This window comes from Nannobrachium achirus (assembly GCF_963921795.1).
Source record: "Nannobrachium achirus genome assembly, chromosome: 20".
NCBI lineage: Eukaryota > Metazoa > Chordata > Actinopteri > Myctophiformes > Myctophidae > Nannobrachium > Nannobrachium achirus.
In genome coordinates this window covers 20718817-20732543 of record NC_137827.1, presented here as the reverse complement: position 1 = coordinate 20732543, position 13727 = coordinate 20718817, and the positions used below count along the sequence as shown (strand labels likewise).

General features: G+C 42.6%; 1 protein-coding gene across 1 annotated transcript in view; it reads left to right on the top strand.

The window, feature by feature from the left end:
• Positions 1–13727, top strand: part of ttll5 (tubulin tyrosine ligase-like family, member 5) — a gene marked incomplete at its 3' end in the record, with an annotated part of 145156 nt that overhangs the window by 122604 nt on the left and 8825 nt on the right. Inside the window, exon 32 of the mRNA XM_080750889.1 lies at positions 6972–7054. Within this exon, the coding sequence (XP_080607015.1) occupies positions 6972–7054 (83 nt within the window). The remainder of the gene's footprint in view (positions 1–6971; positions 7055–13727) is intronic.

Genomic DNA, 13727 nt, shown 5'->3' with positions numbered 1-13727 from the left:
CCTATATCCTAGTCTGAAGACGTTATGGAAGCACGACCACCGCTCACTTCACATTGGGTGTGATTTTTCACTAACCTTTGAAAACTCTTGAGAATATTTTTTATCCCCGATGTGGACTAGGTATATATTTGAGAAGTGGGTGTACATACACAGGTAGAGCATTTTTCCACGGAGCCCCATGTGCTTGAATGAATGCAATTTGCATCATTGTGATGTCAGAACAGGTCAGTGCAAATTAATTGTCTTGGCCATTCATTTGCAGACACAGACAGAGGTTACAACCAGGGCTCCAGAGTGCGACCTATTAACTCATTCGCTGCTTTTTGAAAATCTCTTTGAAGTTCCAGGATGCCCCCAGTCTCCATAGACTTCCATGTAATTCATAGTGCACAGATCATGCACGCCCATGCCTAGAAATCCGTTCAGGCATTCATGAGATAGCAGCCATTATGTTTTCTTCATATGTAAACAAACATGGCTGCCATGTTTGAAAGATGGGGTTGGTATGGGGGTTAAACATGCAATTTCGTGATCGCGATAATTTTTATTTTATTTTTATTTTCAAAATGGCCAACTCAGGCAACTCGGGGGCGTGGCATGAACGAACATAGGGAACAACTCGGGCAACTCCGGGTGTGGCAGTAATTGAGATAAAGATGAAGTGCCATGATCCCCCCCCCAAAACATGATTATCAGGTATTATGATTATACTAGAAGGAAGAAACCCCAAATACAAAGGTAATACATAATTGCTCATAACAACCACACCAGGGTTCTAATGAAGTACTATCAACCTCCTGGACACATGAAAACCAGAAAAAGTACAAACCTATGGCACCGCCTCTTTAAGCTACCTAATTGTAGGTGCGAGTTAAAATTTAACGAGGTCACTCCAGTGCTACTTGATGGATGAGTGAAAAAGAAAAAGAAAGAAAGAAAAAATATATATATATCCTCGAGGAACGAGGATCCTTTTTTTCCCCCCACTCTACTCCGCCTCAGCCCTGAAGCACGAGCGGCTAAGACGTATTTGACTATCTGTCAGGACTCAGGGCCGGTCTAGAATAAGAGTATATCCCTAAAGCCATTGAAATACGATTCATTTGCACATTAAATCTATAAACCAGTAAGACGCCTAAAGGTAAGGTCGCGCAGGACGGTATTCGCACAGGACGGAATTCATTTGCAAGTCTGATTCCTGTTGCGGTTGGTTGTTTAACGTCGAAATGCAAACATTGACCTCATGGTGGCGCTAGAACAGGTAGAACATGTGAAAGATGTGGGGCAGAGTTTCTGAATTCACCCTTTGTCAAGTCCCACCCGTTGTCCCACCCCTCTTCGCTTCCATTGGTTGCTGTGTCTTGGTGGGACAAAAGTCCTTTCTCTCCATCCACTACCATTGAAATTCAGTTGCTTCTTATTGTTATTTTGTGTATTCAATTCTTATTTAAACTTGGTTTCAGTCAAAAGGAGCCTCTCAGGTGCAGTATAGTGACTGGGCATGTTTTTAAATGTTTTTATTTCTCCAAAAATGATGTTTTAGCAAATTCAACATAGAAAAGGGGGAACCAGGGCGGGACAAGGCAGAAAGAGCCTGCTGGTTGGTCAGTCAGGGACCAATCAGAAGGCTGACAAAGGGTGAATTGGCATCCAGGGAGTGTGTGTGATCATTTTGGCAGCAACCGGGCCAACGGCGCCGGAGATTAGCTGGTAACAGGCGGACGGACGCACAGGCAGACGGACGGACAGGGGCAAAAACATACTCTCCCCCATGCCTTCGGCTGTTGGAGACAACGAGTGCGTGTGTGTGTTGGTATTTTGTTTGCGAGGCTCTGCCAGTTTTGCAGCTGTAACTACGGAAACCCGGGCTGTCGTGTGGCATTACTAATAGGGTGACAATTACAGCAGCACCATTAATGTCAGCCGCGCCGCTGCCTTCGCTCCCTATTAGTCAGCTGCGCCAGCAGTTAGCCGCGCAGGATACTGTATACACACAGGAGCTGCCAAAAGTGTGTTTATGGTCGAACTTTATCCCTGTGGTCAATCTAAATAACATTACCACACGCTAGCTACCTACACGCACAACACCATTAGGCCCATAGCACGGATTTGTTTGCACGCGCCCTTTCAGCCTCTTCCAAAGCATTTTTGTGTGTTAAATGGTGATTTTGTACAGTACTTCATAGTTGTGTACCGGCGGTGTCGCACACCAAAAATAGTCTGCGAGCGTGATGGATATTTTCAGTGCAAGTCAGCTACGTATAAATCAGTCATTACTAGGGCTGTCACAATTATTACATAATAATCGTCGAATCGCAATTATTTTGTCATAATCGTTATAATTGTTTACATGTTGAAAAATGTTCATATTTTCAAACATTTTCTAAAATAGTGGAAAATCACAACGCGTCGCAATGCGACGCGTTGTGAGCTTGTACTGTAGATCGGCTATTTCCACTATCAATGTTCTTTTTCAAGTGTAAAGTTGTCAAATCCGTAATTTCTTTGTATATTTAGGTTATGTGTCATATCTGCCATGTGCTACTTCAGAGCCTACAAGCAAGCCGAACGGGGATGTAATTATCAACGACAGAAACACAATGAAATCGTTAATCGCAATTATTCGATTGACAATTAATCGTCATGTAAAATGTCATGATCGTGACAGCCCCAGGTCATTACTCTCTGTTGTGGGGACGTAGGGTTTTATCCGTACGCTGCAACGTTCAGAGCACTTGACTGCCCTGACTCCTCGCTGTTGACCAAGAAAGCGATGTGAAGGACCCCAGAGGTCAATTTGAGTTTTTCTTTTTTTCTCTTTTTTTTTTCTTCTTCTTCTCCCTCCTCCAAATATGAAAGAGATGGCTTCCTGTCCAGTTATGCCATGCTTAAAGTGGGCCAGTTCTATTTGCGGTTGTGTAATGCTATGAAAGAACAACTGTGCGGCAGTCCCCTTACAAGGAGCCAGTGTGTGCCCTCATTACCTTGTTAATGCTGCTTTGGCAAGCCGCTGTTACGGGGCGAGAGGTTAATGCCAGCTGAGCTTTATTTATTGTTCCCTTAAAAAAGAAAAAAAAAAGAAAGAAAAGAAATGCTTAACAGATTTAACGTGTAGGGTTACAAACTTGTTTGCCCCCTCCTGCTCTTGCGCCCTATACTGCCACTTATGAGGGCTTACTTTGTGACAATATTATACAGTCGTCGCAGACCCATTTTTAAGGGTTGCTAATACATTTCGAGGTTTTCTTTTTTCCTTTCACTTTTCAATTGTTGTTGTTTTTTTGTTTTTTTTATACATTCGCGAAATCTCTGTGTGCAAGGGCGCACATGTTTGTGTCCTTGGTGAAAATATCCCAACTACAATCTCACAAAGCGGTGCAATGTGACATGTTGCGAGCTTGTAGGCTATTTTCACAATGTTGTGTAAAGTGCTTCATAATGTATTTCCCTACGTTTGGCTTCCGGAAAGACATCAAATGTAGCTTTTGGGTCTCAAGCTGAAAGGGTTCGGGAACCACTTGCACAGACATTCCATGTGTAGTGCCTATTCAATGGCTGTGGTGGAAAAAGTACTAAAATGTTTTAAACTTAAGTAAAAGTATCAATACTGCAATGCAGAAATACTCTGTTAGGGTGCCCTCACACCAAAATACCTATGAGAGTGGAATCCACTTTCCGCCAATGCATTTCAATGATAAGGGAGTGTTTTTTGCAGAAATCCTCTACTGGCATGAAACTGCTTCACTCTCATTGAAATGCATTGGCGGAACGCGGATTGCACTCTCATAGGTATTTTGGTGTGAGGGCACCCTTACAAGTAAAAGTCCAGAATTCAAAATGTACTTGAGTAAAAGTAGAAAAAAGTATCTGCAAATGTATTTAAAGCACCAAAAGTAAAAGTACAAATTTTTGAAAATGGCAGATCTACAAGCTCACAACACGTTGCAACGCAAAGCGTTGTGAGCTTGTAGATCGTCCATTTCCAAATAGCCACGGTATGAAATAGGGCTACAGTGGTTAATGTATGTTTTATAATACTATGATTTATATCTGCAAAGTAACTAGCAACTAAAGTTGTCAAATAATCGTAGTGGAATAACAGAGTACAATATTTTGCTGCAGTTGAGTGGAGTAGATACTCAAGTAAAGTACAAATACGTCAGAATTGTACTTGAGTGTCAGTACTTAAGTAAATGTACCTTACTTTACAGTTACTTTACACCAGGGGTTTTCAAAGTGGGTGACGGGGCACCCTGGGGTGCCGCGACGGCAGTCCAGGGGTGCCGCGAGATAATTTGATAATATTTGGAATTTATTTGGACACTTGAAAAAATATTTAGTATCATTTTAAACGTGAAGTACACAGTTATTTTCAATCAGTTCTAACCAAAATGGTATCTCAACGTTTTCCTCGCAACATAATCACTAAAATATCATTACTGTCAGGCAGAAACCTCTGTCGCACAAAACTAGTGAAAACAGCCGATCTACAAGCACACAACGCCTCGCGATGCGAGGCGTGTGCTTGTAGATCTGCTGTTTTCACTAGTTTAGTACATTTTATAGATGATAAATACAAAACGAACGGTTTTGGACATACAAGGTTTCCACCCGACAACGATGATATGCTATAAATATAAGGAGCTGGGAGTGAAAATTATAATGTAGGGGTGCCTCAGATTAAAAAAAGATGTATGGGGTGCCCTGAGACAAAAAAGTTTGGGAACCCCTGCTTTACACCACTGTTCAATGGGGGAGGGGCTGCACAGTGGGTTGTTTGTGAGCACCAGGGCCACGAAAGGTCTTTGCAGTGAGTGCAGGGGCGTCACAAGGGGGGGGGGGGGGGTAGTGGGACTGAGTTACTAGGGCCCAAGGTGGAGGGGCCTTGATTATTTTATGCTTTAGCTATTGAAAAATAGCAGATATACAAGCTCACAGCGCGGCACCGAGTGCCGCGCTGCGAGCTTGTAGATCTGCTATTTTTGAAAAGTCGTGAAAATGTGTGCAAATCTTTGAATATAATGTACTTTTTTAGCGAACATTTGTAACTCAAATTTTGCTTCGGGGGGGGGGGGGGGGGTGGGTCCCTGGAGCTAAATATTTTGAGATGGGGGGTCCGTGGCCAAATACATGTCATTTTTGGGGGTCCTTCACGTGAAAATATTTGAGCAGAACTGACATAGAAACATACGTTTTTCAAAAAAACATTTGAAATATTCCCACATTTTCATGATTTTTCAAAAATAGCAGATCTACAAGCTCACTGTGAGCTTGAATATCTGCTATTTTTCAATAGTTTAAGCACAAAATGTGAGTGAATCCTTGTACCCAGGGCCCAGAATTTGGTGTGACACCCCTGAGTGTGTGCGGTAGGTAGGTAACTTCTCATTTCAAAAGCTTTCCCTATGACTTTCCTGTCACTTGCTTATTTGTCCACAGGCCCCCGTCTACTCATTTATTATCACAACTATCGCAGGTTATGTGTCTAAAAACACCAGGTTTGGTTGACTGGTCGTCGATGTGAAAAGCTTGCCACTCTTGACGGCTACCAAGGGGCAGGAATGTGTCTCCTCCCCATCACAATAGCTCACCAGAAGCACTCTGTAAACACTTAACCTCCACTGAATGTCAAGGAACCCCCTCCTCCGGCCCTTACACCCACCCGCCAGTGTTGATTTCGTCGACTAAAACTATGACGAAAAATGTTTGTCGACTGCGTCAACAAAATAAAAACTAGACTAAAACGTTTTGATTGATTGATTGATTGATTGAAGACTTTATTAGAAGTTTGCATAGAAAAAGGTACAGTTTCATGACGGTACAGTTCACTGGCAACATAAAGGAGATCCTAGAAAAGACTAAGCTTGTTTCCATAGGAAACCATTGAAGTATCTCATATAACATTGAATGACAGACGGATAGAACACAGTACTATGCAGTAGATATAGTAAAAAAATAAAAATAAATAAACAGTGCAAAAAATATATACATGTCAGTAGGTAAATATAAAGAAGGGTCAGGGGAGGCTGGGCTACGTTTGTTATTGCCAGTTGCGAATGGCTGCCGCCCTAAAGTGGTTTTTCAGGGTGATGTTAAAGGATGCTAGGGAACCACACTCCTTTAAGGTCTTCGGTAGGGCGTTCCACATTTTGGTTGTATAGCAGAAGAACGAGTTTGACCCTTTGTTTGAGTTGACTCTGGGTTGAACGTGATCTGTGGCGCTGCCTCTGGTGTTGTAATTGTGGACGTCCTTAACGTTTATAAAGTATTTTGCCAGGTACATGGGTATATTAGTGGTGGAACGTATCTTGTACATCAGGCCCATTGCAAGTTGCTGTACTCTGTCATCTACTCTGAGCCTATAGAGGAAGGTTAAGCTAGTTAGGGAGGGACTAGTGGAGAAGAGAGTCATTTTATGTTTGGTTGCTCTCAGGTGTTGCGTGCTGAAAATAGCCGATCTACAAGCTCACAACGCTTTTATATGGGCTATTTTCAGCACGCGACCAAGTGTAAAATCAGTCATTACGATGCCATCAAGGCCTGCCAAAATACATCTCAGTTGACTAAATCAACTGCAGATTTAGTTGCCTAAAATCTTATGATATTTAGTCGACTAAAATTAGACTAAAACTAAAACTTTTCAGGTGACTAAATTATGACTAAAACTAAATTACATTTTATTCAAAAGACTATGACTAAAACTAAATCAAAATTTGCTGTCTAAAACAACACTGGCTCGCATAAGCTGTCCAAAAAACGGCTATCCGTTTGTTGTTGCTGGAATATGTCGCACAAACCGGAGAGATAAAACGTGACCAAACCCTGAGAGGCGTACAACCTCCTGTCGTCCCCGGCACGGCTGGGACCGTTTTTTCTTTAACTCCCGCGGAAACGTACAACCAAGTGGTGTTCCCTCAGCGATGGGTCCCGTCCAGTGCCTGGCTCACTCTTATCTTGTGTCCGACCAACAGGCAGACCTCTCCAGAGGGTCCGACCAATGGAACCACGTCCAACGGTCAGCACGGTGTCTATGAGGCCGTCTGCGGAAAAACAGGTGGGTGTGACACTGTACTGCAGGGGTCTTCAACGTTTTCAGACCCCTCAGTTGAGAGAGAGATGAAGCAGGGACCCCCACAACCTTTTCATAGATTCCATATAGTTTCATTGTTTGACAGCACAATTGTCAGTGTATTTTGGATTCATGTCAATTTGTGTTTTCAGATATTTAACCACTTGAACCGTCAAATCTTAATAAACTTGACCTTTTTGCTTTCACTCTGTACTTTGTCTGCTCTTTTCCCCCTCTACACCAAACCTCTTTGCTGAAAATAGCCGATCTACAAGCTCACAACTTGAGCTTGTAGATCTGCTATTTTTGGCTAAAGTTCTCAGAATATGGACACTAGGGTTCAAGTGGTTAATATAAAAAAGGAGGAAAAAAGGTTTCTATCACACAAAGATTTGGAGGACCCCCTGTAGTTACTCTGAGGACCCCCTGTTGAAGACCCCTGCTGTACTGTTCTCTTTATACCACGCTGTATACCACACTGTACTGTTCTCTGTATACCATGCTGTGCTGCACCATACCCAGGCTGCCAGGCATGGGTGGAAAAAGTACTCACATGTCATACTTAAGTAAAAGTATCAATATTGAAATTTAGAAATACTCGGTTACATGTAAAAGTCCAGAATTCAAAATGTACTTGGGTAAAAGTACAAAAGAAATGGTATCAAAATCGACTTAAAGTACCAAAAGTAAAAGTACGAAATGTTTGAATATAGGCGATCTACACGCTCACAACGCATCGCGATCTGAATCTGAATCTGAATCTATATCTGCAAAAAAATTAGTGGCTAAAGTCTTTAAATAAATGTAGTCGTTGTAAAAGTAAAATATTTGGATCCGAGATGTAGTGGAGTAGAAGTAAAAGTTATTGGAAATTGGAAATACTCAAGTAAAGTACAAATACCTCAAAATAGTACAGTAACCTAAGTAAATCTACTGTACTTAGTTACTATGCACCACTGCTGCCAGGGCTCTAGTTGTTGGACAGATGGTGAGTTATGCCCCCTCCACGCCAGTGTCGGTGATTGCAGCCAGGCATAGTGGCCATTCCTCCATGGAGGGCTGATAAACACGCTTGGATATTTTTATCTTGGCTCTGCTTGCCCAATGGGGGGTGTGTGTGTTTGTGTTTGTGTGCGTGCGTGCGTGCGTGCGCGCGTGTGTGTTGTGTGTGCGTGTGTGTGTGTGTGTGTGTGTGTGTGTGCGCGTGTGTGTGTCCAAATTATATTCAGGGGTCCTCTGATGATTAACTTAATGTGCAACATTCATTGTCTTCTCACTCAACAGTAAACAAACCAACTTAATGGCATGGGGCTCTTAAAGGGCCACTTCACCTCTGGGACAACAGAGGTGAAGTGGCCCTTTAAGTCTGACATCATTTTGTAGGCAGAGGAGAACTTTTGGTGCCAATAGGCACCAGCGCCCGTGAATCTTTTTACTTTTTTTACTATTTAAATGTTTTTTTCTCTTTCTTGTTGACAGGAAAGTGGTAGAATTATACTTTAGTCGTTATTTTTGTCTCGGATCTGTTGAAATAGCGAGGGACACAGCACTGCCCATATTGACAGTAAATCTGCTTGGAGGTCTGACTACAAAATGATGTCACGGCTTAAAAGCCCCATAAGTGCATACATACAGGGTATCTGCACAATTCTAAAGTTACAATTTAATGACTTTTAACACCTTTTTTAATACCTGAAAAGGTTGAGAATCACTGCTGTAAAAGGTTGTTATGATCACTGTAATAAATACAACACACAGCCTCTTGTTACTGGCCCGGTTTAACCCACGCACAAAACCAAAAAGAAAAGGGTCAGAGGGGCTGGCGTTATCGCTTATTATATCATAATGACTTGTGCCGTGGCCGTCTTTAGGCATTTAAGCAGCCATAAATGAGTGGGTATAAACACATAATTAACTTTCCAGTTTAGTAATCTGCTCACTTGATCATTCAGTCTCCATGTGTCCAACAGTCCAGGTCCAGAGGTCATGTTACTGCTGGAGGATAAAGAGGCATTACGCTGATGGCATCTCCCTCCTGTAATGACATCCAGTGATGGGAAATTGACACAGCCTCGGCCATTCCCTCATCTGTTGGCCATGCCGCCCCTAAACTCCCAGAATCCTCGGCGTTAATTCCTTTAGACCGGGAAGAAACGCGTCGTTATATATCGCAGCGCGGCGTGAGCTTGTAGATGTAAGCCATTTACCATGAGAGGGAGTGGGTTGTTCGCTGATTTACCACTGTTTCAGGGTTGTGGCACGAGGCGAAGCCGAGTGCCAAACAACCAACAACCCACGACCCTCGAATGGTAAATTGCTTTTTTACCACTTCTACCATATAAATGAAAGAAAACACAGTTGCAACTTGCAAGGTTATTTAGTTACGATCATTAATTGTTTCAGCAACACAACAGTGGGCGGGGTCTATGAGCCAACTCAAGGTTGTTGACTGATTTACCACTGTTTTAAGCCAATCAGAATCGAGTATCTGAACATGTGATCACAAAAAGTGGTAGGACTGCTATTCTTGTCTTTCAATATTTTTGATCCGATTCCATGAATGTCTTCTAAATCCATCCTTCTAAATCAGTGGTTCTCAAACCTTTTCATGTCGAGGACCCCCAAAATGACATGTATTTGGCCGCGGACCCCCCCCCCCCCCCATCTCAAAATATGTTGTTCTAGGGACCCCCCCAGAAGCAAAGTTTGAGTTACAAATGTTCGCTTTAAAAATACATATATTCAAATATTTGCAAAAATGTTCACGTCTTTAAAAGAAATAGCAGATCTACAAGCTCACAGCGCGGCACTCGCGCTGTGAGCTTGTATATCTGCTATTTTTCAATAGCTAAAGTATAGGTCTTAATGGGTTAATTTACTGTAACTCTGAGGACCCTTTACGGCTCCGTTTCTACACTGGTCTGAGCTATGCTTCATTGTGTTCTCCCTTTGTGCGACGGTGACGTGATGAAAATGGCAGACCTATAAGCTCACAATGCGACACGTGATTGATTGGTTGATTGATCGAGTACTTTATTGAGAAGATTGTTAACAGTGCAAGTAAAGTACATTAGGGGTCTTCAACTTCAAAGGTCCGGGCCCCCATGGGGGACCACAGAGTTACTACAGGGGGTCCTCCAAATCTTTGTGTGATAGAAACCTTTTTTTCTCCCTTTTTATATTAACCACTTAGCGAACCCTAGCGTCCATATTCTGAGAACTTTAGCCGAAAATAGCCGATCTACAAGCTCACAACGCCTCGGCTATTTTCGGCAAAGAGGTTTGGTGTAGAGGGGGAAAAAGAGCAGACTAAGTACAAGTGAAAGGTCAAGTTTATTAAGTATTGACGGTTCAAGTGGTTAAATATCTGAAAACACAAATTGACATGAATCCAAAATACACTGATGATTGTGCTGTCAAACGATGAAACTAAATGGAATCTATGAAAAGGTTGTGGGGGTCCCTGCTTCATCTCTCTCTCAACTAAGGGGTCCTTGGCCTGAAAACGTTGAAGACCCCTGAAGTACAGTCAATAGTTGACGTGGATAATGCATCATGACTTGTTTCCATTGTGGTCCACTGTACTCAATTCATCAGTAAGACATTAAATGCATACATACTGTACTGTACATACATACAATACAATACAATACATATCGGTAAAAGTTCAGTAGCAGTAAAAGCTTTATTTACAGTAAAAAGGAGGTGGGGGCCGGGCGGGAGGCAGAGGACGCGACTCTTGTAGATCTTCTATTTTTGGTGCAAGACACCATCGTACATCAAAAATTTTATATGGAATCAAAAATGATTCCATATAAAAGAATAGAAGAGGGATGTAAACAAAGTCAGCCTGACAACGGCCAAAATGAAAAAGTTGACTATAGCTCCTTTAACACTAAGGATTTTGCTATGTGGCCCCCTAAATATGTGTCCATTTGTACCCGCATTACGTCAACCCGCAACGAAAGAATTGGCCTGTGCGTGTGATGTATTATTTATTATGGTCTTACTATAGGCTGCTTGCTGCGCACACGCACGTAGGCTCACGTGTGCACGTGCGCTCACGTGCAATCCCCTCGTCTTGAAGCTGTGTTGCGCAACTCTTTCCACTCTGGAGCCGGGGCCGGGGGGACTGAGGAAGCTGTTGAGTTTATTGCAGTAACAGTGATATTAAGCAGTTTGATGCAACATCTGTTTGTCTGATCAGGGATTCTTTTTTTTCCATAGACCTCTCCTATACGTTCAGCGCTAGCGTAGCGTTAGCGACTCACGCCATTCATCATCACACGAGCGTTGCACTCTCAAGCCCGACCCACAGAAAAGCGAGATCCTGCCCCAGTGGCGTCACTTAAGCAAAAGCTAGGGTATGGCAAAGATGGGAGTCCTCTTGGAAAAGAGGCATTACATTTTGTATAACAAGGTTCTATTGTGAAAATAGCAGATCTACATGCTCACAACGCCTCGCAGTGTATAACAAGGTTCTACTGCGCGAGGCGTTGTCAGCATGTAGATCGGCTATTTTCACAATGTCTGAAAATAAACAAGTTTTGACAGTTTTTTTACACAGGTTTCTACGGTTTCTTGGGCTGGAGTGCAGCTAAACTTTGCATGTTATTAAACGTGCCACAATTAACAATAATGCATTGCACCTGTGCAGCTGACCTGCGGAACCTGGGAATATAGCCTACCATTCTGTCAAGATGGGGAGAATACAAGTGTGGAGAATATCATTATAATACCTTGTTAAAGTGACCATTTTGTTACATTTTGCATTTATAGCATTTATAGTTATATACATTTTGCATTTATAGTTATTATAAAAGTAACTTTTACCCAGGGTATGGCAGCTGCATACCCCTGCCATACCTGCATACCCCTGCCATGCCCAATTGACGCCCCTGCCCTGCCCGAAGTCGCTCCAAATGGAGCTACTGGAAAAAAAACGACAGTAGCTGTGCGCCAGTGATGGAAAGAGTACTCACATTTTCTACTTAAGTAAAAGTATCAATACTGCGATGTAGAAGTACTCTGTTACAAGTAGAAGTCCAGAATTAAAAATTTGCTCGAGTGAAAGTACAAAAGTATTGTCATCAAAATGTACTTAAAGTACTAAAAGTAAAAGTACAAAATGTTTGAAAAGAGCAGATCTACAAGCTCACAGCTTGTAGATCAGATATTATCAAATAGCCACGGTATAAAATAGGGCTAAAGTGGTTCATGTATGTTTTATAATGTTATAATTTATATCAGCAAAGTAACTAGTAACTAAAGTTTTCAAATAATTGTACCCTGACAGCACAGCGACATAACACTGATGCCTGCTCTCCCTCTGTAACAACGTAGTCGCTATGAAGCGTCGGGAGCGTTTGCTCATTGGGAAAATGCATTTGCGACGTCGCTGCGCAAGCGAGGAGCTAAATTGGCAAGCGACGTCGCAAATGCAACTTCCCAATGAGCAAACGCTCCCGATGCTACATAGCGCCTACATTATTGTTACAGAGGTCGCAAATCCAACGCTGTCCTATTAGGGTAGTGTTTCTCAACCTTTTTTCTGCATGGGCACACTTTTCATGTCCCAAGAATCCATGGGCATACCAACATAATACGGGGGTGTAAATATCGTCACTGTCGGGAAGAAACCTTGTATCTCCAAGTTTCAAATGTGTACGTTTCTGCGCAAAGTAAAGCCCTGCTTCATCATACAAGGCTGTCGCACAACAATAGTGAAAATAGCAGATCTACAAGCACACAACGCCTCGCGGGTGCGAGGCGTTGTGTGCTTGTCGATGGGCTGTTTTCACTAGTTTAAATCATTTTTAAAATGATAAATACAATACTGGCTTTCAAGCAGTTTCAAGGGGCACACTTGATCCTTCTCAGGGCACAGTGGTTGAGAAACACTGTGTTAGGGTAGTGGAGTAAAAGTACATTTGGGTCCCAGATGTATAAGTGGAGTAGAAGTAAGAGTATTGGAAATCACAAATTCTCAAATACCTCAAAATGATACTGTAGGTAAATGTACTTAGTTACTTCACACCACTGCTGTGCGCCAACCAACCCCCGAAAAATGTGTGTGTGTGTGTGTGTGTGTGTGTGTGTGTGTGCGCGCGTGTGTGTGTGTGTGTGCGTGCGTGTGTCTGCCCCTATGACCAGAACATTTCTTTTTCTTTCTTTTCTTTTCTTTTCATTTCTCTCTCCTTTCCTCCCCCCTCAAAGTATGAAGGTTGGCGTAGGTTAACAAACATCTTATAAACTCATCAATAACTGTAACTGGATCTGTTGGGAGCAGCTTCTGAATTTCATGAATGCATTTTTTCCACCGCTCAAGGCGCAAAGGGTGGGATGGGGTGGGGGGGCTTCGCTTATGACTCCTCCATCCCGTCCCCCCAACCCCCCAAAAAATGGAGCCCGAGTAACAAAAAAAGAACAAAACCGCTCCGCACCAGAAACCAGTTAACAAGCCATGCATTGAGAATGGGACCGAATACAGGGGCGTCACAAGGGTGGGGGGGAAAAGTGGGACTGAGTTACTAGGGCCCAAGGTGGAAGATCTGTATTTTTGAAAAGTTGTGAAAATGTGGGCAAATCTTTGAATATATGTAATTTTTACAGCGAACATTTGTAACACGAATTCTGCTTCTGGGGGGGTCCCTGGAAC